The sequence below is a fragment of the Artemia franciscana genome, chromosome 13 (assembly GCF_032884065.1).
Source record: "Artemia franciscana chromosome 13, ASM3288406v1, whole genome shotgun sequence".
In the NCBI taxonomy this organism is placed as follows: Eukaryota; Metazoa; Arthropoda; class Branchiopoda; order Anostraca; family Artemiidae; genus Artemia; species Artemia franciscana.
Window position 1 is genome coordinate 41,540,329 of NC_088875.1, and position 27,708 is coordinate 41,568,036.

The 27,708-nt window shown below is 35.6% G+C and overlaps 2 protein-coding genes across 5 annotated transcripts; one reads left to right on the forward strand and one right to left on the reverse strand.

Moving 5' to 3' along the window:
* Positions 1 to 682: 682 nt before the first annotated feature.
* LOC136034945 (uncharacterized) lies at positions 683 to 26,874 on the reverse strand. 4 transcript variants are annotated; one of them, XM_065716485.1, is made up of 6 exons: positions 26,746 to 26,874; positions 18,176 to 18,222; positions 16,384 to 16,555; positions 13,622 to 13,767; positions 7,306 to 7,458; positions 683 to 1,813 (listed from the first exon to the last, which is right to left on the reverse strand). In XM_065716485.1, exons 3-6 carry the CDS (start codon positions 16,505 to 16,507, stop codon positions 1,586 to 1,588), a joined length of 651 nt encoding a protein of 216 aa, XP_065572557.1. In that variant the 5' UTR covers positions 16,508 to 16,555; positions 18,176 to 18,222; positions 26,746 to 26,874; the 3' UTR covers positions 683 to 1,585. The 4 variants fall into 4 exon arrangements, with proteins under 4 accessions (XP_065572557.1, XP_065572556.1, XP_065572558.1 ...); XM_065716484.1 differs by having other exon boundaries at positions 26,721 to 26,868; XM_065716486.1 differs by lacking the exon at positions 18,176 to 18,222 and having other exon boundaries at positions 26,746 to 26,869.
* LOC136034324 (uncharacterized) lies at positions 24,282 to 26,952 on the forward strand. The gene is made up of 2 exons (XM_065715458.1): positions 24,282 to 24,923; positions 26,860 to 26,952. The coding sequence occupies exons 1-2, from the start codon at positions 24,282 to 24,284 to the stop codon at positions 26,950 to 26,952; spliced, it is 735 nt and encodes a 244-aa protein (XP_065571530.1).
* Positions 26,953 to 27,708: the final 756 nt, after the last annotated feature.

Below are 27,708 nucleotides of genomic sequence, written 5' to 3' on the forward strand. Positions count from 1 at the left end.
CTTTTTCTGTTAGGATCTCATCTCGCTTTTGTTTTCTGGGATCGGGGAATGATATATAGGTACAATGTGGAAGCACTACTGGCCCGGAACAGAAGCTACTCCAAAGGAATCTACTAGCAGACTGTGGCGTTGGGTTTTTGACAGCATATCAAAGAAAAAGAACTGGTGTATATTTTTGACTTGGGAAAAATATTTTGCCCCCTTTTCTCTACTCAAGTCCCCTTACCATATATTTTATTTTCTATTTTATTTTATATTTTTTCTTACAAATAACAGTTCAAGAGCGATAAATCCTTTTATTTGACAGTAAAAAAAAATCTCTGGGTATTTCGGTCACATATACAGTGGCCATCTTCAGCAGATAAACTCTATTTTATCTGCTGAAGACGGCTATTGTTTATGTAACCGAAATATCCAGATATTTTTGTGTGTTTCACTGTCAAAATAAAAGGGTTTATTCCTATCGAACTGTTATTTGTACGTCATGGAAAGGTAGTGTGGTCTTCGAAAATACCTATATAATGTTCTTTGAACGTTTCGTTTTGAAATTTCTCTCTCGCACCCTCCCTAGTTAAGAATATGATGTTTTCAAATATTCTTCTTATCTTTCTTTATGATAAAGACTAGGTAATTAAGTGCTAAACAATAAGTTGTCAAAACATGCATTTTTTTAAATAGACACTCTTACTACAAAATTTATTCATGATAGAAAGCACTGTAACATACATTTTTCATAATGACACAAAGGCACAAGTAAATGAAGATTTCTTTTTTTAACACAAAATATTACCAAAAAGAAACAAATCTGAAAAATAAGTTCCGGGCTGGAAAAAACACGATACCTAAATGTTTCTATCAGAATTTTCTCAAGAGCTGGAAACAAATCCTTAGCAAAAAAAAAAAAATAGTGCGAAGATATTTTTGTCAGTCATGGTGACATTAGTTCTCAGACAATCTTTTTTCACATTGGAATAAGGGACATAACTCTTTTTTTCTTCTTTTAGTTAAAGTTTTATAGAAAACAAGAATTATGCCGGATTTATATTGGTTTTTCTTCCCCGTTCACATTTGCATACTTAAGGTCACTAAGAAAGTCAAACCAATTCCAATTGGTTGATTATTTTGGCTGATAGGCCATTTTACATTCTTACGTTAAGTAGTTTATGTTGCGGAATGGCAATTTGCATCTGGCATTAGTCGTCCTTTTATATTTATTAAATAAACAAGATTTCAAACTAAAGTACAAATTTGCTATAACTAGCGAAAATTAATTAATGGTTTAGGCCAATAGGGGGCTCCTACCGTCCTCAGTCGCAAAAAAAAATAAGGAAATACACTTCAATATTTTCTGAAAACAAAGTTATTCGCATATAGACGTCGGCAATGTAACCCGTGGCTTTTACTTACCTTAAAAAAGAATCACGACAACTTGCTCGGTTGAGGCAATTGTATAAATAATAAGAAAGGGTGCCTAATACCCATTTTTCGAAAGCTAAAGGCATTAACTGCCAAAACAGCATGGCCGTTCGTCCTATATATTATATGGCACACATGTCAAAAAAGTGCAAGCTAATATGAACAGTAATCAAGAAAAGAATTCAATTATGCTATTAGCTGGTTGAGTTCCCACGACTTTAGACAGTTCTTCGAAACTTGCCGATCCAATTGAGGATATTGAGCCAAATTTGTTAATCAAAAGCTGAGCCTTCTTTTCGCCTAGCTTCGGAATTTGGCACAAAGCTCTGATATGTTGTGAAACATCTCTGCGTGGACTCTTTGGTACGAATTGATTATGACTGCCATCTTCATCTCTCTAAATTCGAGCGAAAACATATGGTATTTAACAAAAAGAATAGGGTACAGTTATCAGATCTTCTATAAACTGCAACAATTCTATAATGGCTGGTAATTGAGCCGTTATTTAATCAATCCCAAAAATAAAACTGCATTGATAAAAATTTTTATATGTGTTTCAATTCGAGCCATTCTGGGTCGAAATTAACAACTTATATTTTTAGATCTTGGCATAAAAACAAGCTGTGCTCGGTGCTCAAAACAAAAAAATGACATTTTTGTTGTGAACTTTGGCAAAGAAGAAAAAACACTGAATCAAAAACAAAACGACAAGCCAGAATAAATGAAAGACTATTCATAAATACGATTAGGCAAGAACCTAATCCCTAGCGATTAGCGCAGCTTGTCTACTGATCTGATTTTTATTAATACGGTCATATTATCTTGGTTTAAAATGAGAAAGAGTATTACTTGATTCTCTTTGTATTAAGTTATCTTTAATTGGGTTTATAGGAATATCTCTAGTATCTTTATTTAAAGCAAGGTATTTGTTTATGTATTTTTTACGATTATATAAGCCATCTACTTTGAAAATGAAAATTGTCTCCTCAAAGAAGAATTAAATGTTCTGGATGTTCAAAAACGTGGAAAGCCAAGATAGAGTCAAGCCCATCATTTTATTTTTCCGATTTTAGAGGTTTATTTATGGAATAAAATTTAATTTACTATTTTTGTTTATTTATTTATCCAGTTGATTTATTGAAACAAATTTATTCTATTGTAGTCTTTCTCCCAACTGATGATAGGTACTTCCAAAATAAAACTTCCCACGAGAGCACGGGACTCTGTAAACGTCACTGCACCATCTAGGCATTACAAGGCTGCCCTATGGCACCGGGTGGCACACCCTATTATTTCTGAAGAATTTTCAGCCGTTTTCCTACAAAAATGACCCTATAAACTAAAAATGACCATTGTTTAAATTTGAACAGCGGAACTTTCCATTTTGTTGTTAGAACGTAATATCCATAATTCTTTTTCTTCCAGGTCATTTAGTTTTTAACGATAAAATTGATTGGCTTCTAGTGGTGCCAGTGGGGGCTCACATTGGTGAGACTCTTTATGAGACATTCAAACACCCCCATTCCATTAGTTTAATACATGGAATAAGAGATTCAATAGCTACTTCTTTGAATTTTGAAGATGTGACGAAATGATTCATGCATCCTTCGATTCCTAGAGTTAAAGGACTCTAGCCTCTTACTCTAGGAGTTTTAGGAGGTTCAGCGCCGACCCCCTTGGATTTTGAAGATAAGACCTAAAGGCAATTTGCAGTAGTCCCAGATTCAGAAAATAATGTCTAACAACTCCGGATTCATTACCATAAAATTGCTAAATACAATGGAAATTCACATATATAGAAATGAAAGCCTGGGTAGCCCAGTTGATTCATCTCTGCTTGCCAATATGGGGCTTAGGCTCGGTCTCAGCCGCCCCGGAGCCCGGGAAGACAGTATCCGTGAAGATTTATAAATTATGGGATTTATAGTAATTTATCATAATGATTATTTATAAATAATCTATTATCTGTTTATTATAAATGGCAATAGTACTTGTAGTCTAATAGACTATTTAAGTAAATTAGTGTTAATTTCAGCTTTATAGTCTTGATACAATTCAGGGGGTACTAGTTTCATAGACATACTTATTAATAGAAAGGTCTTATTGTAGGTTCTTTAGGTCTGAAAGGGTGGAATAAGTAGACATCGTAATAAAATCATATAAACATGCAAAATGTTTCCAAAAGTGGTACCTAATACAAATTTTTGACTAACAATTTTTTATTAATAATTTATTATTATTATTAATTAAATAATTTATTTATTATTATAATAAAATTATTAATTTTTTTTGGAACGAAAATAATAACAAATAATCAATTATCATTGCTGATAACCAAATTCTAGAACACACCCTATGCCTCTGACTACACAATGATCTATAGTTTAAGATGCAGGGGATCCAATTGGTTTCAAAACTTCTAAACCAACTTCTTTCATGCAGGTCTTCTCATAAAAGTATTTTACTTACTTTACTCTTCCGATGTTGCGAGATGGTTTAGTGTCTCCAGAGAGCAGCCGCATAATGCCGCGATGGCTTGAACTACCACCAGTCATCAGAAAAACCCTATTGGAAATTTTCCTTAAGTTTAAACGATCGATTTCACTGTAGATTGTTTGTATGGTTATTTTTTCGTAGTAAAGTGGCTAAAATGCCTTGGGAAGGATAGTTTGTGCCAAAGAATGCCAAGGGCCATCCATAGTGCCATGGTGGCGTGAACTAACTTGAACTATCACGTTCTAAGAATGAAATGGGAATTTACGCTGTTCCAATAAAAACAATCGTCAATTTTAGTTATAGGGCTATTTTTGTAGGAAAATTGCTGAAAATACTTTAGGAACGATGGGGTGTGCCACAGGATAGCCGCATAATGCCACGGTGGCGTGAACTGACACGAGTCATCAAAAGCATCTGTATTGGGAATATTTTCTTAAGTTTAAACGATCGATTTTAGTGTATAGGGATATTTTATTTAGTAATACTTTAGTAGAAATACATTTGAAAATGCTTTTGGAATAATAGTGTGTGCCAGAAGTTGCCATAGGCCAGCCTTAGGATCCCTGGCTAAAAATATCTGTGTTAAAAAATATCATGTTAAAAATATCTGTCGGGATATTCAAACCTCAGAAAACAAATAAGTGATGATGACGGGTGCCACAAGGCGTCATTGTGCAGCCGATTTTACCAAATCACTGGAAAGAAGAAGGGTCATTCAATTTTTTTTTATTCTAAACCGTTTTAAACAATAGTGAAAGATGAGAATTAAGACGAAAAGATATTGAAATAGATCAAATGTTTAGCTAAAAGTCAGCAGCGATGTTAAGACTTAAGCGCCATATCTAAAACGCAAGGAAGGGGTTTCCCTGTTTTTAGAAGGTAATTTCTGTGTTTTAGAAAGTTTTAATTTTACAGGGGAATTTATATAAAACTACTGATTGAATGGGATAAGGAAAGAGCTTATTCAAGAAAATTTTGAATACATTATGAGGTTTACACTCGCTCCGTCGGATTAAAAAGGTTCTCATACCAAATTGGAAGCGAGTACAAGATACATCGATTACTAGCTATGGTTTTTATGCAGTACTATATTTTGATGTTTTGGGTATACTTACAGCGAATTTCTTAGCATTTATGTAGACAGTTCTCTATTAACAGATTTTATAATTGAAAATATCCCATTACTACCTGTGTAATATTGATTTCAGTGCCCTAAAATAAAGTGCTTTAATAAAGTTTTTATTTTTTTTTTATTAATAAAACCTGTAAGTAAAATAAAGTATTGGTTTCGTCTTTTAAATTTCCGCTCCACAATGAACCGTCAATGCATGTCACTGTTATAATTAAGGCATCTTTTAGCAAGTCACAGACCGGGAATTTTTTATGCTTATCTTTCATTCATGCGTTTTTACGTGTTCCTTCCATTTTCTCACATTCTGTTTTCCTGTATTTATTCCTGTATTTCCTTTTTTAGCTATTAGAAGCAGAACTTGCTGTTTCAAGCCGAAGTAACTTCTCCTGCGCATTTAGGTAAAAACTAAAGAAAAAATATGAGAAATAATAGTAGATCCTAAGAAATAGTTTCCGAAGGAACGAAAAGGTGACTCATTGTCATTCGGTTTTAAATATGGTATCGATAACTGGCAAGACTAATCATTTGTGCAATAAAGATATAAAACCGACGCTACGTAACATATGACTGAATTCAGTACCAAACAACCTGTCATTGTCTAGGTCGCACCAGAAAAATAATAAAAATGTAAAAACCATGTGTGCATAACAGATCAATTATCAACCGCATTGATTGATTCTACCACACACTGTATGGAGATAGCTGCTAAGTCTTTCCATAGGAAAATAATTAACTATGATGTAACAACTGCTGGCTAGCCCTTGAAAACAGTGGATATGAAATACGCGATTCACAGTGTATCGATCCGAGCAACAATACAGTGAATTCCCTGAATAAGAAACAGCCTATCATATAGAATTTGTTTCCAAGAACACAATATTGGGAGTACTTTGTTGGTTCAGATGTCTAAGGCAGCATTCTGTTAACGACATTTCTGGTGTTAGGTTTGATTCTTACAATTGACAAAAATTTTTCAAGGCGGATTATAAACGTTCCCAGAGGAAAATATCAAAGAAAATGTCTTTAGAAAAAACAAATATCGAAGAAAACAATATCTCGAAACAAAAAAATCATCTTGATGAAAACAAATCTTGAAGAAAAATGTCTTAAAAAACGCCTTGAAACGTCTTGAAATATCTTTAAATCCATCTTGAAGGAAAATGTCTTAATAAACGTTTTGAAATATCTTGAAATGTCTTGAAAAAACGTCTCGAAGAAAAATGTCTTTAAAAATTCCTGAAATGTCTTAAAACGTCTTGAGAAACGTCTTAAAGAAAAATGTCTTGAAAATGCCTCAAAGCATTAGTCTAATTAGTACAGAAGAAAGCATTAGTCTAATTATTATGTAACACCCATTAGTGCGTCATCCTTACTTAAAACCGGGGCTCCCCTGTTGACAAGCAGCCTGTGAGCTCTAGCAAAATAAGTCACATGGGAGTAGGTTCATCCCCGATGAATTTACATAGTTAAACAGTCTCCTACAACGGAACAACCAACTCCTTACAGTATTACGTAATGTAAACAGGTGCACGTAATCAATACCAACGTCTCAAGGGTATCGCCGTTAAACTTCTTCATGATTAACGGTGAAGAAGAAAAGAGTAGCTGCTATGTGTGTCATGAAATTTGTTATGGAGATACTACTTTTATTCCTTAAAGTCTTAATAGTTTTTTTTTTATCAAAGTTAAAAAGTGAAAACATTTAAAATGTATACATTTTAGTAAACTGGAAATACTGTTCCGGTCTTTGGAAACCACAGGGATTGTGAGCCCTTCTCACGTTAATTTCTACTCGTTTTGAGTTTGACTCGGTTATTTATTTTAATTTCTGTACGTTTTGGGTTTCATTTATTTGTTGATGCTGAAATATGGTAGTTTTATGCTTGGTAGATAATTTTATATTTTTGCTAATTTTTGGTTTAATAGAATTCTTTACTTTTCTTTCAAAACCTTATTTTGTCGAAATTTTTTTTAATTTTTTCGCTAATAAGAACTACACGAAGGATAATAAAACATCAAAGGTTTAAGAATAAGAAGAACTTCTAATCAATCAATTATTGGTGTAACCATTATTGCCAAGACATCAACGACGAATTGCAGCAATTTAAGTATTTCACCTGGAAGCAGCAATAGGAAAAAAGGCAATTAAGAGATTCTTCAAACGGAATTTGTCAAGTGATTTTGTCAGGCATCAACTACAAAAGCAGAAAACAAAAAAATGACAAAATACCATAATAACTACAAGAAAGAAATGAACACACCAAAGATGTAAGAATCAGAGGAACTTCTGAGCAATCAAGTACTGGTATAAGCTCCATTGACAAATCACCAACAACTAATTGCTGCAACCTGGAGTAGTGTACTTGAATTGAAGGTAATCGATCAGCGATGATTATGCCACGAACTGGATAAGCCTGAAATGAAAAAAAAAAACAATAAAAAACGAAAAAACAATAATACATGGAGACAAGAGATAGATATGAATGCAGAAACAATATTTGATACACTTCTACAAAGACCAGAATAGTGTTAAATTCAAGGTTTTACAGGTTAATCAAATTATTAAATCGGAGGGTTTATCAAATACTACTACTAACAACTCCCCGCAGCACCAAGCCAGCTGAGGCAAAACAGATTCGCATGCTCCTCCTCCATCCCAATTAATTCAAAGCCTCCATCTTTACACCGACCCATGAAATTTCTATTTTCCTTTAATCTTTCCTTGCGACATCTTCCCACCCTAACTGAGAAGGTAAATTTTCCAAACATGGCGGGAAAATGATAAAGAAAGATGAAAAGAGACTTCATATTGTGCTTTTGTCCCACAATTTCGCTAAATTCTCTCCTTATCTCTCAAATTCTCCCACTCGTATGTGAAAAATTGAGAATGAGCAATGAATTTGTCCACCGCCCACCTACCATATTTTGAAATTTTTGAAATTCTATGTACAATAACTAAATCTTATTTTTATACATACAGTAATGCTTACCATTAAAAACGCATTGATATTTCTAACCAACTTATATTGTATACATAGCTATATCCAGGGGGGATTACCTGGTTTGAACCCCACACCCACAAATTTTGTCCCACTTAAAAAGTAACAAAAATACATTTCAACCGATTTTTGCTCAAAGAAACCATGATAGACACTAATTGCTTTTTTTAAACCCCCTCCCTCAAATAACAAGAGCTAAGAGCTCATATGGCACTTGTGACGAGGCGAGAAGAGCTAAGAGCCAAGAGATCATATGGTATGAGCTCTAACAAAATTCTATGAATCAATAGATTGATTTAAAAAGGAAAATAAGAGGCTTAATGCCGGTCAAGATTTAAAATAAGAGCTCTGAGTCACAAAGTCCTTCTAAATATCAAAATTCATTAAGATCCGATCACCCACTCGTAAGTTATAAATACCTAATTTTTTCTAATTTTTCCTCTCCCTTTTGCCCCCCAGATGGTCGAATCTGGGAAAACGACTTTATCAAGTCAAATTGTGCAGCTCCCTGACACGCCTACCAATTTTCATCGCCCTAGCACGTCCAGAAGCACCGAACTCGCCAAATCACTGAACCCCTCCCCCCAACTCCCCCAAAGAGAGCGAATCCAGTACGATTCTGTCAATCACGTATCAAGGACATTTGTTTATTCTATCCACCAAGCTTCATCCCGATTCCTACACTCCAAGTGTTTTTCCAAGATTTCCCCCTCCAAATCCCCACAATGTCAAAAGATCTGGTCGGGATTTGAAATAAGAGCTCTGAGACATGAATTCCTTCTAAAAATCAAATTTCATTACGATCCAATCATCTATTCGTAAGATATAAATACTCCAATTTTCATGTTTTCCAAGAATTCCGGTTCCCCCCTCCAACTCCCCCGAATGTCATAGGATCTGGTCGGAATTTGAAATTAGAACTTTAAAGCACAAGATCCTTCTAAATATCAAATTTCATTAAGATCTGGTCACCCTTTCGTAAGTTACAAATACCTCAATTTTCAAAATTACCCCCCCCCCCCTCCAATTCCACCAAAGAGAGCAGATCCGGTCCAGTTATGTCAGTCACGTATCTTAGACAGGTTTCTATTCTTCCCATCCAGTTTCATCCTGATCTCACCGCTTTAAGTATTTTCTAAGATTTCCGGTCCCCCCAACTGCCCCCCCCCCAATTACGCTTGATCCGGTTGAGATTTAAAATAAGATATCGGAGTTACGAGGTCCTTCTAAATATGAAGTTTCATGAAGATCCGATCACTCCTTCGTAAGTTAAAAATACGTCATTTTTCTTATTTTTCAAAATTACCCCCCCCCCCCGCAATTGAGCGTATCCGTTCCAATTGTGTAAATCACGTATGCAAGACTTCTGCTTATTTTTCCAACCAAGTTTCATCCCAATCCCTCCAATCTAAGCGTTTCCCATCATTTTAGGTCTCCCCACCCCAAACTTCCCCCAATGTCACCAGATCCGGTCAGGATTTAAAATAAGAGCTTTGAGACACGATATCCTTCTAAAAATCAAATTTCATGGAGATCCAATCACCCGTTCGTAAGTTAAAAATACCTCATTTTTTCTAATTTTTCAGAATTAACCCCCCCCCAAACTACCCCAAAGAGAGCGGATCCGTTCTGGTTATGTCAATCATGTATCTAGGACTCGTATTTTTTTTTCCACCAAGTTTCATCCCGATCCCTCCACTCTAAGTGTTTTCCAATTTTTAGGTTTCTCCCTCCCAACTCCCCCCCCCCCAATGTCACCAGATCCGGTCGGGTTTAAAATAAGAGCTCTGAACCACGATATCCTTCTAAATATCAAATTTCATTGAGATCCGATCACCCGTTCGTAAGTTAAAAATACCTCATTTTTTTCAGAAATACCCCCCCCCCCCAACTACCCAAAAGAGAGCGGATCCGTTGCGTTTATGTCAAACATCTATCTAGGACTTGTGTTTATTTTTCCCACCATATTTCATCCCGATCCCTCCACTCTAAGTGTTTTCCAAGTTTTAGGTTTCCCCCTCCCAACTCCCCGCCCCCATCACCAGATCCGGTCGGGATTTAAAATAAGAGCTCTAAGACACGATATCCTTCTAAACATCAAATTTCATTGAGATCCGATCACCCGTTCGTAAGTTGAAAATACCTCATTTTTCTAATTTTTAAGAATTACTCCCCCCCCCAACTACCCCAAAGAGAGCAAATCAGTTCCGATTATGTCAATCATGTATCTGGGACTTGTGCTTATTTTTCCCATCAAGTTTCATCCCGATCCCTCTACTCTAAGTGTTTTCCAAGATTTTAGGTTTCCCCCCTCCAACTCCCCCCAATGTCATCAGACCCAGTCGGGATTTAAAATAAGAGCTCTGAGACACATTATCATTCCAAACATCAAATTTCATTAAGATCCAATCACCCACTCATAAGTTAAAAATATTTCATTTTTTCTATTTTTTCCGAATTAACCGGCCCCTACTCCCCCCCCCTAGATGGTCAAATCGGGAAAACGACTATTTCTAATTTAATCTGGTCCAGTCCCTGATACGCTTGCCAAATTTCATCGTCCTAGCGTACCTGGAAGTGCCTAAAGTAGCAAAACCGGGACTCTAGGTTTTCCCCCTCCAACTCCCCCCAATGTCATCAGATCCGGTCGGGATTTAAAATAAGAGCTCTGAGACACAATATCATTCCAAACATCAAATTTCATTAAGATCCAATCACCCGCTGATAAGTTAAAAATACTTCATTTTTTCTATTTTTTGCGAATTAACCGGGCTCCCACTCCCCCCCCCCCCAGATGGTCAAATCGGGAAAACGACTATTTCTAATTTAATCTGGTCCGGTCCCTGATACGCTTGCCAAATTTCATCGTCCTAGCTTACCTGGAAGTGCCTAAAGTAGCAAAACCGGGACCGACAGACCGACAGAATTGGCGACTGCTATATGTCATTTGGTTAATACCAAGTGCCATAAAAATACTGGTTACAGCCTTGATTGCATATACATAATTCGCTAGGCAAGCATTCTCGCTTTTAGAAAACTGAGTTGCACCTATTCTCCCGAGAAAAAGTCATCAGTATGACGTAATTTTAACAAGGTATTTAAAAAGGTAACTAAAGTTATCTATTTCACGAAAAGAAAATTTATAAAGAGCAACCAGCTAGTGGAGCTCAACTCATCTAGGGTGTTTTTGAAGAAAAGGCAGGAAGGTCTATTACCAGTTTATTTTTTGGGGTGGTGGTAAAGGAGTGGTGTTATTCATTTACATCTTTGAGTTGATTTGAAATAGCAGAACCACTTGTTTGTCTTTTGTTTAAGTTTCTTTTATAATTTTCTCAATAATTCCAATGAGATTTCTGTCACAACTAGTTCATTTAGTTACTAGCACTTAACGTGCTAAAAAATAAATGTTTAAAAAAGTAAAAATCCATACAAATTGGGATAGAAAACAACCCTTTTTAACTACTAATTCAATAAGAAACCCCCACTAACCTCATTCCTTACCTTAACTGCAGCAATGTTATTCTCGTACATAGCAATATTGTATTACTTTATGTATTTGTCTGGTATACCATACAAGGATAAGACCATAAGACCCATACAAGGATAAGTCATTAAGTCAACCGAGCCGTTTTCAAGTTTTGACAAAAAAATATCTTTCTTTTTTTGGTAATGAACTTGGTAGTTACGTGCCCAAAAATTTGCCAAAAATTACATTTACCCAAAACAGTTTAAAAACTGTGTAAAAGATTATACAAAGCAACCAGCTAGTGGCGCTCAACTCATCTAGGGTGTTTTTTTGAAGAAAAGGAAGGAAGACCAATTGCCAGTTTATTTTTTAGAAATAAATTTGTAAAACTGCTTTCTTCCCTACTTTCTTTCCTACTAGGAGGAATTTCCATGGGAAATTCCTCCTCCCCCAGATATATCCTCTAGATAATTCAATCCTAGTGAAAATCTACCACAGATCTTTCTGTGGTAGACAAAAAAACCCGTGATCTTTCTGCTGACAAAAAAAAAACACAAAATTCCACATTTTTGCAGAAAGGAGCTTGAAACCTCGACAGCAGGTTTTTTTTTATACACTAAATCTGATGGTGTGATTTTCATTAAAATTCTATGAATTCTATCATCATTCTACCATCAATTCTATGGTCTTTCCTCTTTTTTGAAAATCAGAAAAATCTTCTCAGGCTCGTAGCTTTTGATGGGTAAGACTAAACTTAATGAAGTTTAAATATTTGGTATCAACATAATAAGCCATTTCTTTTGATGTATCTATTGGTATCAAAGTTCTGTTTTTAGAGATTTGGTTACAATTGATCCGGGTCACTCCTTAATTACAGTTCGTTACCACCAACCGTTTGAAAATTTCTGAGATATTTAATCATTTACAAACTAGCGAAAAACCTTGCATAAAAGCAGTGATATGGTTCATTTCGTCGTTAAACAAATATGAAGTTCATATAAAATGTAAGATTATTGAGGAAAATAATTTTGAAGGTTAATTTGAATTGGTTGATTTTTTTTACATTTAATTCATTGATCGTATAGTGTTGCACAGTATCACTCAGCTTTTAGACGAAAAATAGTGGAGCTTTCTGTAGGAGAGGGGAGGAGGGTCCTGAAGCCCCAAACAGAGCATATTAAGGCCAAATTCTCAGGAGGTATTGTTCAGATCAACAGGAAGGAGAGATTATTTGCCCCATTCCCCTTAACTCCCATAATTTTAAGAAATTTATATCAAGTCTTTAGAAATGGGTGCCGAGGAGACGATTGCTAACACCTTAATGCAGAAAGATTTTGAGGGTAAAATGAAAGAGTGCGTTCATCTGCTTAAAAGCAGAGGGAAGAGGATTACCCTAACAGTATCACAAAAAACTCACCCACTTCATTCATTATTTGTAACCCCAAACAGAGCGTATTAAGGCCCAACTCTCAGGAGGTATTGTTCAGATCAACAGGAAGGAGAGATTATTTACCCCATTCCCCTGAACTCCCATAATTTTAAGAAATTTATATCAAGTCTTTAGAAATGGGTGCTAAGGAGGCAACTGCTGACACCTTAATGCAGAAAGATTTTGAGGGTAAAGTGGAAAAGTGTGTTCATATGCTTAACCGTAGAGGGGAGAGGGTCACCCCAACATTGTCATAAAAAACTCACCCACTTGATTCATTATTTTGGCGTTGCAGGTCAACCCCCCTCCCTCCTCGGTTTTTTTAGGTGCAGACTTGTTTTCAGAAAAATAACATTGAATCAATGTTTATAGAACCATACAACCATTTCATTTGAGGTTGTACAACCGTTCACGTTTCAGGGGCAGATAAAATTCAGACCTAATCCAGACATTCAGGAATGATGAATTAACTCATACTAATCCATAGCAAATACGGTATAGACTCTCAAAGGGCTTTGATCATTTAACTTGCAGCATCTATGGTACCACGATTTGCTCAAACTCAAGAGGCACTGTTAGGAAATTTTTTTATGGAGTCGAGCCAACTACTTTTATTTCAAACTAACAGTATTTCGTTCGTTATGACTTTTACTTCATTTGTAACATGGCTAAGAGCTACTCACTTTTCTCAACTTTAAAATTTTTTCTTTTTGTTCTTCCCAATGTGGCAGACTTTCCTGTGAGAAATATATGACAGCTGTACCCCCATCTGGGCAAAAGTCAATTCCACAGCTATTTAACTCTTGTGAAAGCGTTACTGAAGAAACAGCTGAGATAATCAGGACCATGAAACGAAAATTAACGAAAATTTTAGTCTAAAGACAAAAACCAATTAGATAATAATACTCTAAGTATGCAAGCGTATTTCGACTAGGAAGAAAAGGTATTTGACTAAATGCGCCCCAAAACGCCAGAGGGGATAAGATACTCTTTCAGTAGCTAGATTTATAAGTAGTCTGCAACGTCCACAGCAGGACATAGAACTACCAGTGTAGCATCAGTAGCAGTCCCCAATCGATGCTTAATTCAGGTTAGTTTTTGGCCGAATTATTAAACGGTTTTGCATTTTGCTGTTTATCCATAAAATGGTGAGAATCTCATTTCTAAGAGTTTAATAGGAGGACCAATCTTTCCTACTTTCCTTAAAGTAGGGCAATGAAGATTGGATGATGGCGTCAAGGTCAAATAGTATGGGGGTCTCTTAATGACTGTGAGGCGGAGCCAGAGCAATTTTTTTCATAACCATGAATCTTTCAAGTTTCCTTGCTTAAAGGATTTTGGAAACAAAATGCATTACTTACTAACTAGAGACTTTTATACTTAGAATTGTTTTGAAAAGTAATGCCAGTTATAGCTCTGCCCATTTCAAATAGCCAACCTAAAGCCCCTAGTAGCCCCATGTTTCCTATACTGTCTGAAAAAAAATAATTACAAAAAACACTTACATTGAAAACAAACAAAAATATTGAAACAAAAACACTTACATTGAAAACAAACTAAAAGACTATTCTACATTTAACACAGATTTCGGAATTTAAGAAAATATTTGGCTTGGCTCCTTCAAGGATAGAGCCACATGTATTTCTCTGTTGTGGTGGCTCATTCACTTCATATTCAGCAACAGATATTATTTAAACATTTCAAATATTAACTTTTAAATTACAAAAGGATACAAAATTAAATCTTGAAAAATTCTACCGTCTTATTTACCTTCTTTTTAAGACTGAAAAGCAATTGTTTGTGTTCTAGTGTTATTTTTTAATTTTTTTCTACTTGTTACATTTTGATTGTTATCTGCTTGCTTCCTTCTTTTTCTGTTATTTAATATTCTTTTACAAAATAATGGGTGGTAAATAAACTATTTCTACTGTACAGTGAGTCTTATCATAGGGACTAGGATTTGGCAGCATTGACAGTAGATGGTAGAACAGTAGAAACAACACTGGGTCTACTGAGTATCAGTAGCAGCCCATAGCCTTATTCTTTATTACCAACGCAGAAAAGGTTCTTGTAAATGCAATATGTGGATGCAAACATTTGGATTTTATAATTAAAAAAAAATAATAACACCAAATCGTTACTTCATATTCAGCAATATATTAGTCAAGGCTATAGAAAGACATAATCCGTACAATCTGTAGCAGTCTAAACCATCAGTCCATATCACTACCACAGAAAAAACTCTTGCAGATGGAAATTGGGTGGATGCAAACACACTTGGATTTTATAACTTACTTTTTTAAGCAAAAATAAATAAGAAGCATATTTTATTTAAGTTCAAAGACCAATTATAAGGATCTATGTCTTCTTTTCAAAATTATTAAATGAAAAGATTCAGAAAAATATTTCCAGTAGTACTTTTACAGCGGTGTCACATCATTGACAAATATATCAAAATCAAGTCTGATTCCCATAGACAACTACATCTTCAAAAGAAAATCTAGATTTTCTCAAGGATTATAAATCCTTAATTATTTAATGCTTTTTATCCTTAAACCTAATAAGGATTATAAATCTTACATCTAACTTGACTATAAATAGTTACTTCATATTCGACAGTTTATTATTCAGGATTGTAGAAAGGTAGAGACATAATCCCTAGATTTGGCATAATCTGTAGAAATCCAAAGCATCAGTACACATCACTACTGCAGAACAGGTTCTTGCAGATGGAACATTGATGGATGCAAATAGTTTTATTTTGTAACAATGAAGAAATTAAAATACATATTAGTGCCTTCATTCTGCAACATATTATTCAAAACTTCCATACATTAATTTTTAAATTACTAAAGTATATGAATTAAATCTTGTCAGTTCTAAAGTCTTGTCTCTACTGTTCTACCGTCGTATGCCAGAAGCATCAGAGAATCGTAAAAAAATTAAAATAAAATAGGACCATTTTAAGAAGTCATGGCAGTTCTTTGTAATAGATTTATACAAAGGTAAACAATTGATTTACAGACAATCTGTATTTATATTTTGAAGAAAGCATTAGAGCCAGGTGAATAAAATTTTGAGAAATAAACTCGAAAACTCTTGAAAAACCTGAAAGTTTCGTTGGCTTAGCTCAACTACTTACCTTTAAAATATTACAGAACATTCGTCCAAAAAGCGATTATTCACCATATAATGCAATTTCTTTTAGATAAATATTTATTTTGAAGAGGATTAAAATAAATACTAATGCCTTTTTAGCCTTTTCCAAACTGGTTTGTAACAGATGATTTCAATGGAAATTAAGCCCTGAATAGAAGAAAATCATGGGTGCTTTGACATGGGCGAGATTATTGTTATCCTGCTCTGTATTGAACTGGAGTATTAAATTTTGAATGTGGCTTTATTTTATCCGTAATAAAATGATAATTGACAAAATGATCCCTACCGGCAAGAAGCTGTGCTATAGGCATGCCTCTTAATCTTTCTGCCATTAGAATATGTCCAGGTGGGACAATCTGTCCTTTCTTATTTGGTGTTTTGATTCCTAGTTTCCTTAAAAAAGGATCCATTTTCTGGTAAGTTCTATATTTTGAAGAAATTAGGCTCTAACATCAGCACTAGAATTAAAAATATCTTCTAACAGTTCTAAAAAGAAAACTCAAAAGGTTAAAACTCTCTTATAAGATTATTGTTATCCTTATGATAACATAAGTTCTTATTATCTTATGAGGATAAGAATACAATATTAGAACGGAAAACGTCCTAAAGATTCCTGAAAACAGCATTGAAGGATAAATTATCATAGCCACCCATTTGAAAAGAAGTTTTCAAATTAATGCCATTTCCTGACAGTCCTGCAGAGAAAAGTTTGAAGATTAAGACTCTCTTAGCCACTCATTACAAGAAAACATTATTTTTCAAAACATCCTCTAGTAGCCCTAAAAAGAACACTTCGAAGATTAAAGCTCTTGGCCGTTCATCACGAAAAAACTTAAGGCACTATCTAAGAGCTATCTAAGGCACAATTGAAGATGAAGGCACTATTGATCTGTTCTAAGAAGAAAAAATTAAAACTTTTCTAGGCCAGTTATAACATAAACCATTAGAATTGAAATTAGAGCCTTGTAAACTGGCAGTTAGTTTTTCTTTTCTTTTCTAAAGCATTATTTTGCCTTCCCCTCAGGCAAATTTTTTACTTCTTGGGGTAGCCGTTAAGCTTGAATTGTTGTTTATTTGTTATAATAAATTTTTGTCTATCTCTTCTAATGGTCCACAAAATCAAACATTAAAATACTAATAACAACTAATTACAAAAAAAACTAAGTAATCACTGTGTGATTTTATGTGCACAAAATTACCATAAATGTTTTAGCTCTGGCCAAGACATTGCATGCATATATATATATATATATATATATATATATATATATATTAAATCCTGAAAAAGAAATATTTTACCACAAAGCATGCATAGTTGTGAATGCTAGATACAGTAATAGCACTTCTTTTTATTATTGAGCACCCAAGTACCAGGGTTATCAAGAGTTAATCTCCTAGGATATATTCAAAGCGTCCTCTGAGCAACTGTTGTCAGGCATTAGACCCCAAAACTTGTCAGGAAAAAAAAACTGAATCTTCTTTAAACTTTGAAGAGTATCTGTTGGCTATTTCCTGAAAACACTGTGCCCTAAATAGGATGAGCCAAAAACATGTGTGAGATGGTCTCTATAATCACAGTTCCACTACGTAAAAAAAAAAAAAAAAAAAAAAAAAAAAAAAAAAAAAAAAAAGAAAAACGAGAGTAATTAAAGGCTCAGCATCGCTACTTTAGGTCATAGAACAGTAAGATGGTATTTAGTGTTCCATTTATTTAATCTCTTAAGCCTTTGGCAAATCAGAAATAAGAAATTTCTTCTCCGTGGGCAGTAACATTTTAATACTGACCTCACTTACAGATTTAATATGAAAAATACACAAGATTTCAAACAGTTTTAGTTAGAAAGTGTTATATTTAAGCTTCAAACCTCAATTATTAATTATGTTCTTAATATGCAGTTACTACCCATCAATTCAAGTACACATAAATAAATAAATGGTTAGTGTAATGTTAATACCATAGTTTACATTAGTGAGCAACTAGTGAACCTACAGGGAACCACTGATGCAAACCTTCAACTGTGTGTTGGAAAAGTCTATAAAACTGACAATGTAAAATAAATAATAAAATTAAAACTTACAGCTTTGTTCCTTTTTTACTCCTCTTCAATAAAAACGGATCAATAGACTAAAACAAACAGCCAATGTAAAAAAAGAGAAAAAATTAAGATGGATTACATTTAAAATAAATACAAGTAAAATTTTTACACAAAGGATTTCTATCATTAAGACAAGCAAAAACATAAATAAATAAATGATGGCTATTTTTAATTATTGTTCCATTGTAGCACTAGAACTTAAACCTGAAGACTAATTATGTCTTCCATGCTTTTGCAATTTCTGCATACTTATTTCCATTGAAACACAATTAAAATAATATGAACTGTATTAAAATAATTTTTTGAAGGACTGGTGATGTTTCTAAAAAAATCATTTCAATGAAGTTGTCTCTTTTCTCAAGCTTATTTCTTGAAAAGCCTAGCTGTACAGAAGAAAAAGAACAAATTGAAATGGTCATTTCTTAATGCCCTTCTTACTTCTTCCTAGAATGGGTGTGCATGTAACTGAACTTCATGCAACTGAATCCTTGTAACAGAACCCTTGTGCCTCTGAACCCTTGTGTAACTGAATCCTCATGCAACTGAACCCCCATGCAATTCAACCCCATTTAACTGATGCTTGTTGTGACTGAACCTTGTGCAACAGAACCATTGTTTTGCTGCGCCCCAAGTAACTCGACCCCATTTAACTGAACTCGTGTGCAACTCATCCACATACAACTTAATTCTGTTCAACTGGACCCCCTCAAACTAACCCCAATTCAAATGAGTCACTGTTTAACTCAGTCCTTTATGCATCTTTAACCCCAATTTAAATCAAACCATCTTTGACTCAATTCAACCCAAGGGCTAAGGCTAGATATAGCATTTGGCTATAAGTTACACAAAGTTTGCTTATTTTGTTTTTTCAATATGATTTCTTTCTTTCTTTTCTTTTTTTTGAATTACATTGCATTGCAAATCAACATTTGATAAGAAGTAGGCACAAATGATTCTCAGTAGCTCCCTATACTTCTATATATAGTCAAGGGCTATCTTTGGCCTTACTAGGGAAGAGGTCAAGAATGTGATTTAGACTGTGGTGGTTATTATATTTCAAGGAAGCACTGAATGGACAATCTGAGGGTATATTTCTTCTTTTTCTTTCTACCAGTTTATGCCCAGCATCTGCAATAAACTTCAACCCAAAACAGTGCTGGTAAAAAGGCAGCTTTGTATACCAGTAAAACATACAGTATATTACCCAACATTTGAAATTTGAAAAAGAACACATTATTTTGCTCAAGATCCTACTTAAACAATTGGAATTTGTTTTAAAAGGGTGCAACTTAATACTTAGGGTTAATGAGAATCAGAATATAACCCAGATTAAAGAACAAAGCTTTTAACCAAAAGTTTGACTGGTAGGCCTTATAGTTTTTAACAGTTCCATCAAGGATCATTTAGGTGTCTATGCAGTTATCTATTTTCTATAAAATTGTCCAAGCTTTGGTAGCAGGAAAGTAATTAATTTACAACCACTATTATCAACTCACCACAGCACCAAGCCGCCTGAGGCCAACACAGCTGCACATGTCCCTCCTCCATCGTGATCTATTCAAAGCCTCCCTCTTTATACCCTCCCAGGAAGTTCCCACTTCCCTTAAATCTTTCTTTATAACATCCTCCAACACCAACAGCAGAGGACCTGCTTTCTATTTAGCCAATGCTGGTTGGCTGAAAAGGACAATCTTCAGCAATCCATCATACTTCATCTACAGAAGATGTTCAGGCCATCTCAACCTTTTTCTCATTATAGGCCAAGAAAGCAGGATTAAATCACACCTTTTGTACAGCCTAATGTTTGAATATGGTCAGTCAGCTGGGTTGCTAGAACAATCCATAAACAAATTCTCTGGAAAACATCTAGCAGATCTTCATCTGCTTTTTGGAGCACCCATGCTTCAGAACCATATTTGACCATTGTTATCACTGTAGGTTCTAATATTATCATCTTGGTTTGCATACTTATCTTCATATTCTTCCAAGCTTTTTTCATGTGTGAAAAAATACCCTGAGCCTTGGCTATTCTACTTTTTACCTCTTCACTGCTCCCACCATCTTTACTAATAATACTACCAAGGTAAGTGAAGCTGTCCACTGATCAATTTTTTCATTTCCCAACATCACCATTTCATCTTAACTTATTCCTAGCCATAGCCACTTGGTCTTCTTAACATTGATTTTCAAACCTATTCTAGCCCCCTGAGCTCACAAAACATCTAAAACTTCATTTCTTTTGCTCAGACTTTCATCTAGGATGCTTAAATCATCAGCATAATCTAAGTCCAGGAATGTTTTTCCTCTCCATTTGATTCTGCGTTTTTCCATATCCTTTCCTGTATTGCTTAAGACAAGTCCATCTAAATGATCCATATAAGGGGGGATAGAACACAACCCTGCTTAACTCCTGATACAAATCTAAATGAGATTCTAGCTTCATTTCCTACCTTAATTGCAGCAGTGTTATTCTTCTACATAGCACTAATCACTTTAATGTATTTGTCTGGTATACCATATAAGGACAAGACCTTAGCTAAAGCTCTCATATCAATAGAACTGAATGCTTGAACCAAAGGTGTTTGGTAACTCAGGCACTCCTTAATTATTAACCTAAGAGTGAAAATTTAGTTAACACATCCTCAACCCTTTCTAAGACTCTATTGTTTTATCTTATTACTTTGTCTACAGCATCTCTAAATCTAAAAACTATCATATTACAAAGTAATTTGCAGCCTACAGAGACCAGGCTAATGCCTGGATAATTAACTCACTCACTCTTATCACCTTTCTTATACAGTGGCTTAATTAGAGTTTTCCTAAGATCCCTAGGTACTCCCCTTCCCTATTCCCAATTCATAATCTTCAGTAAATTACTTCTAATTGCAGAGCCACCATATTTAAGAAACTCATTAACTATAGTATCAGCACCAAGGGCCTTATTATTTTTAATCCTTTTAGTACTATTGCTAATTCTTCCTTGTAAAACAAATCTTCTTTCACAACAGTTGATTTAGCACTTTGAAAACACCTTCCTATAGAATTAATTTAAGCTAGACTCTTAATTCATGCCTAAAACTTCTATTCACCCAAATTGGCTAATTTATACTGCTACTACTAACAACTCACTGCAGCACCATCCCACCTGGGGCCATCACAGCTATACATAGTCTACTTGCATCATGTGTTGATCTCTGTTTCATGGCCCTTCAGCCAGGAAGTGCAATGGGAGGCTGGAGACAAGTCATCTTGAGCTTTTATACACCCTACCTGTTTATCTTTTCTGGATATCTCCAGGCACCAATTTAGAGCTAGGTTGAATCTGGCTGAGCTTACAAAGTCATACCATTAACTCCTCTTCCAAACCAATCAGCCAGCAGCACTCAACTTGAAAACCTTCTCTAGGATCTCTTGCTGTCTTATTTTGTGAAGACCTGCTTTTTAAGTGCCCCCAGATGGATGAAAAAAAAACAATTTTTGGCAATCTTCATCACTAAAATGTGTTCTAGCCACTCAACCTTTCTTTCATCATTGCAGCTAACAAAGTTTGGTTGCAGCTCCACTATACTGTAACCCCAACTCTGCTAATGGAGAAATAGGCCTATATGGTCCATTATCTTTTTATATATTTCCAAGATTATATCTTGGAAATACGGCGGGATATCCATCCTTAAACTGCTGGGGATAGGCGATTTGAGTATCCGCGCTTCCCACAGGTCCCCCAAGTTCTGAAAACCCCGTAATAAATTGATATCTATTGGCTGAAAGCTTTTTTTCCCCCGCATTTTTTTCCAGCGCTTTTTTCTCGTATCATGCCGCCACCTAGCGAAATTAAGGCCACATCAAGTAGAAGACCAAAAAGGACTCATATAAGTCTGAAAAAAGGATCCGACAATTGTCTTGCCAGCAATATTGCATTAGAAAATGATTCTTATGCCATTCTTTGTGATGGGTGTGACAAGTGGATACGTACAGAGTGTCTAGACATGCCTGAACCTGAATATCTGCTTATCACGAATATCTCCTGACGTGTAGATATTTGTATCAAGTGCCCAGCATGTAAATACGGATCAACATCTGTTAATACTCAAAATCCTAGTGTTGAGAATATCATAAAAGCTACAATAAATAGCATGAAAAATGAGATCATTGATAAAATCCCATCTCAAGCGGCCTTTCAAGAAATTGTCCAAGCATCTTTAAAAGACTTGGAAACATCATTAAAAGCTGAAATCTCACAAACTGTCAGTGAGATAAAATCACAAGTGTCAGCACTGGAAACCCAGGTGTCCAAAAAATGCTCACTCTGAAATGCGTTCTGAAGTCCAGACGGTAGTTCTTCAAGAGACAACAAGCATCAAAGGCAATCTTACCCAGCATCTTGATATTGAGATCCAGCGCCACTTTTCTGAAGAAAGGGACAGACAACATAGAGCCCTTAACATTGTTGCCTTTGGGATCCCTCTGCAACCCAATGACCAACTATTCATCAAGTCTTATATTGATCAAAAGTATAAGCTCAGAGACGTTCACATCAATAATGTGAGAAGACTTCCGATCCCTACTAACTCTCTGCCATCTGCACGCCCTCCTCCTGTCCTTTTTACTGTCCCAAGCCTGGACATCAAAAGGTCAATCATCAACCGCTCCCGCGAGCTCCACGAGGATATACAATTTCGTGGTGACGCATCCAAGACAGAGAGAAACAGGAGGAAGGCTTTAGTCGAGGAGTTGAAAAGAAGAATAAGCTCAGGTGAGCCCAACCTCATGATCTTCAAGGGCCAAATCATTCCAAAAAACGAGGCTGCTCATCGCAGTTGGGAAGCGACACCCCAGTCCCCTCTAAAGCAATCCATGATGGAAGCCTAGTTATATCATCGCATCCTCATGTAAATAGTTTTGTTTCCCCAGTGCTTCGTTTTGATAAATCGTCAGTTGATCTTTCTTGTGAAGCTTCATCCAATCCTTCTCCAAATGTTTCCCATGTCGATTTAAGAGCTATTTCTGCTAATGTTAATTCAAATGTTATATCTAATAATTTGCTTGTGTCATGTCAGAATTCAGCGGATTCAAGTTTTTCAAGTACTATATCTGATATTACCTCTGAGTCTCAACAGCCAAATTTCCCGAGTCAGAAGCCCCTTTCTGAAAATACTTTCCATGTTCTTTCAAGCAATGTTGACTGTCTGACAAATAAGCTTCTAGAATCCGAAGTGCTTCTTAGGGAGGAAGCAGCAGATATTGCGAGTTTTGTTGAATTGTTACCGAAACATAGTTTTTTGGTGGTTACTGAAACATCCCTACAGATCTTGGGATATCAACTATTTAGCAACTTGGAGCACTCAAATTGTCAAAGAGGAGTTGGTGTTTATGTAAGAGATGGTATCCAGGTTAGTGTTGTAAATCCTACTATGCTTGATATATCCTTGATAGAAAGAGTATGGCTTGATATCTCCATTGCTAATAAAAATTTGCGTCTTGGGTGTATTTATCAAAGTCCAACTGCTCCTTCCCTTGAAGATAGTGAATTGGCCCTCAAAACTATCATTGATGAAATGACATCTTCAATTTCCCTTCCTAGCTCATTTGAGTGGGTTGAAGGAACTGGACATATTTCATCTAATAATAGAGACTCACCATTTTTATCTTGCCTATCAAATAATTTTCTTCATCAGACTATTGATAAGCCTACACGCTATAGAGCTGATCAGAATCCCTCTCTGTTAGACCTTGTCATTTTGAGTGATACTGATTCCCTCATTCGTAATGATTATTTACCGCCAATTGCTAGTAGTGACCACCTAGTTATTCTGTCTGTGTTGTCCCTAAATAGTCGTCCTCAACCTAAATTTCGTCCTCAGACTTTCACTGACTATGAGGCAATACAGCAGGAACTTTCATCTGCAAACTGGTCAATGCTTATCACCAGTGACATCAATGAGTCATGGCTAAATTTCAAAAAACTCTTCTTGCTCTTGAAAAGAAACATTCCAGGGTTATTTTTAGGAAACAGCCCAAAACACTTCCCTTCCTCACTAAGGAAGTTAAGAAGCTGATTAACCAGAAATCTAGAGCTTGGAAACAGTATATGAAGAAGAGGAACCAGGAGACCCTGTCATTTTATAAGGCAGTATGGAATCACATAACAGATTCTGTAAAAAAACTGAAATCTGCCTATGAGGAAAATTTGGCTTCTGAGATCAAGTTAAACCCAAAATCTTTTTGGAGACATGTCTCTTCTAAAAACCCAAATCATCATACTATTCCTGACATTGTTGACCACAGTGTATTACACTCATCTCCAATAGATAAGGCTGACATTCTAAATGCACAATTTGCTTCTGCCTTTACCCAAAATTCAGGCACCTCCTCACCAGATCCTCCATTTTATGAAGTGCTTTTCCCTATGCCTGATCTGTCAGTAGGTGAATTAATGGTTTTCAATAGCCTTGAAAAGCTTGATGTAAATAAGTCAAAGGGACCAGACAGTGTTCATCCACGTCTTCTTAGGGAGTGTCGGAAAGCTCTCAGCTACCCCCTGTGCATGCTGTTCCAGTTATCTCTTCAAAATGGGGAACTACTGCATGATTGGAAAACATCTTATATAACCCCAATCCATAAAAAGGGACGAAGAGACTCAGCAGAGAATTACCGTCCCATAAGCATCACCTCTGCAGTTGTTAAGGTGCTTGAGAGATGTGTTAATAAAGCTCTAATTGAACATCTTGAGGTCAATAATATCCTTTTCACATCACAACATGGTTTCAGATCTGGTAGATCTGTGGACACACCTTATCCAAACATATGAATTAGTGACTACACTGCTTGATGAGGGTTTTCCTGTTGACATGATTCTTCTTGATCTGTCCAAAGCATTCAACAAAGTTTGTCATGAATTTCTCATAATCAAATTGACGGCTGCAGGTGTCAACGAAGGTGTTGTACAGTGGATTATGGGCTTCCATTCTGAAAGATCACAGAGTGTCAGAGTTTTTGATTTGCAAGGAACTCCTCATTTCTCTTCTCCCACAACTGTATTAAGTGGCGTGCCCCAGGGCACTATTCTTGGACCAACACTTTTCAACTTCTATGTTAACAAATTACCCACCCTTCTTTCAAATCTTATTACCCTTTACACTGATGACTCAAAACTAGTTGGAAAAGCAGCTACTCCCTCTGACCAGCAATCAATTCAAACAGATCTTGATAGTCTAGAAAGATGGGCTAACATGTGGCTTCTGACTTTCAATGTTGACAAATGCCATGTAATTCATTTTGGCAAACATAACAAGCATCATAAGTATTTCCTTCCTGACAACTTCCTTTCTGCTGTTTCCAATGAAAGAGATCTTGGGGTTATTGTAGATCACCAATTAAAGTTTAGCAGCCATGCTAAGTCTGTTTCATCTTCTGCAAATAAAACCCTTGGTATCATAAAAAGAACCATCTCCAGCCGACACCCTAGAGTTCTTATGAAGTTATATAAGGCGCTTGTACATCCACGCCTGGAGGTTGGAATGTCATTGGCAGCCCCTTTCTTCAAAAAAGATAGGAAGTTGCTTGAAGATGTCCAGCGTCGTGCCACTAAGATGGTTACCAACATGAATAAATTTCCATACAAAGAAAGACTACATTGTTTGAAGCTGCCAATGCTGACATACCAACGGAAAAGGGGTGACATTATTTTAACCAAAAAAATCCTCTGTAAAAATACCCTTCCTGGTCTCTTTGCACAGCCCTTGCATTCTGGTACTAGAGGACATTCTTTGAAGCTCTCCATGCAGCATTCCACGAGTAGACATAGAAGCCACTTCTTCAGCCAAAGAATCATCAATATGTGGAACCAGCTCTCTGAAGAAACAGTTTCTGCTACTTCAATTGACATATTCAAGTCCCACCTTGATAGGGAATGGCTCTGCCAGGAGTTCCTTTACAATTGGGAAGCTGCAGAGTCCCCCACTAGAGTCTAATCTAACAGCCACAATCTACACCAAACAAATTATTTTTTTTCTCATGGAGCATCACAAGGATGGATAATCCTTATATTGCTCCAAGCTGCAATTTAAGATAATTTTAAGGTAAATGCATTATATGTATTTTTCCATATATGCTTTAGCCTATATTTGGTGCATTTTTCCAAGGACTTTATTTCCACTGCATTCTGCAAATGTGCCTCTCTTGTTTCAAACCCTTTACCCATGATCAGCTGAGACAAAACAAGAGGTAGCCTATGGGTGGTGGAATGCATAGAAAACATATAGGCTAAATTGAGCTAGGCTATATTTTTGCATATTAGGGGAATAGCAGGTAAAGTGTAGCAAAGTGGAGCAGCAGTCAAATGTGTTAGCAATGATTATTCAGCAGTTTATGAACTTGTAAAAGGTTCCTAAACATTTTTCTTCTCAATAGCCCCTACTCTATACCATTACCTCGACAGGTAGCCTACTTGTAAACACCTTAATGGGCCAGTAGCCTGGGCCATGTCAAGACTTTTTAGTCAAGAAGTGCTCATTTATTAGATAGTTACCGGTAATTATTAGATTGTTACTTACATCGATGACTTTCCAAGACACCTAAAAGATGATATAGTACAACTTTATATAGGCCTATTGCTAGCTTTTTTGGTGTTTTCACCGCCAACACTGATTTAAATTTTGAAATTTTAGCGCTATCTATATATTAGTTTTGAAGGTGTTTATCACAGAAGGAAACTCAAACCCATTGAATTGAGTTTACAATTTGGCGAAACAGTTAAATAAACTGGATAGTAAACAGTTTAACCTGTTTAAGATTGTGTTATTGATATTCCTGAATCTTGTTTCGTGAATCTGGTCTGTCAGTGGAGAAGGCTATGTTTCATCTAGAAATGCAACAGCTTCAAAATTGGATTAAAATGTGCAATTTATGTTCTTGCGTTTACCATTGGATATTTACCATTGTATTGTAACACATAGGTTCATGTATTTCACTTTTATTTGTTCACGGTAAATACAATAACTTACTCTAGATATTTCTAAGGGAGTTAAAACAAAAAGCAAGATTATCCTAATCAAGTTGTCTGCGCCTACAGGGGAGGAGTCGCTTAGGACCCAATGCTCACACCATGTAAGACTAAAACACAGTTAAAGCTAGGAGTTCCAAGTATTTGAAACATACTTGAAACGCAACCGGAAAAATAATTTCTTGACGCCTTTAATCCATACCGTAAAAAAATTAATTTAGATGAAGCTCTACCCCGGCAGTTTGGTATTCTACAGGGGTCTAATGTTCGTTAAAGTTTCAAAAATTTTCTTGAATTAGCATTACGAGCCTGAAGATCTTAGCTGTTGGGCTAGCTTATGACGTTCATTTGTAACATGTGAGGAAAATATATCAACAAAAATATCTCTTTAAGTACTTTGAAGTATAGTTTTAACGAATTTCGAACGACAATAGTAAAATATGAAGTTCTGTCAAGAGAAGGTTAATGTTGGAATAAAGTCTTCTGCTATTTTCTGAAGGTGAATAGCTACTGA

Bases quoted from the DNA above. Each gene is read 5' to 3' on its own strand.
- LOC136034945 (XM_065716485.1), bottom strand. From the start codon at position 16,507: ATGGATCCTTTTTTAAGGAAACTAGGAATCAAAACACCAAATAAGAAA. The intron at 13,768-16,383 runs GTAGGGATCATT...TGATTATCTCAG, and splicing joins TATAGCACAGCTTCTTGCCG to CTGTTTCTTCAGTAACGCTT. The intron at 1,814-7,305 runs GTGTGTTCATTT...GCTCGAATTTAG, and splicing joins CTCTGATTCTTACATCTTTG to AGAGATGAAGATGGCAGTCA.
- LOC136034324 (XM_065715458.1), top strand. From the start codon at position 24,282: ATGAAGAAGAGGAACCAGGAGACCCTGTCATTTTATAAGGCAGTATGG. The intron at 24,924-26,859 runs GTCAATAATATC...TTGAAATTTTAG, and splicing joins CTCTAATTGAACATCTTGAG to CGCTATCTATATATTAGTTT.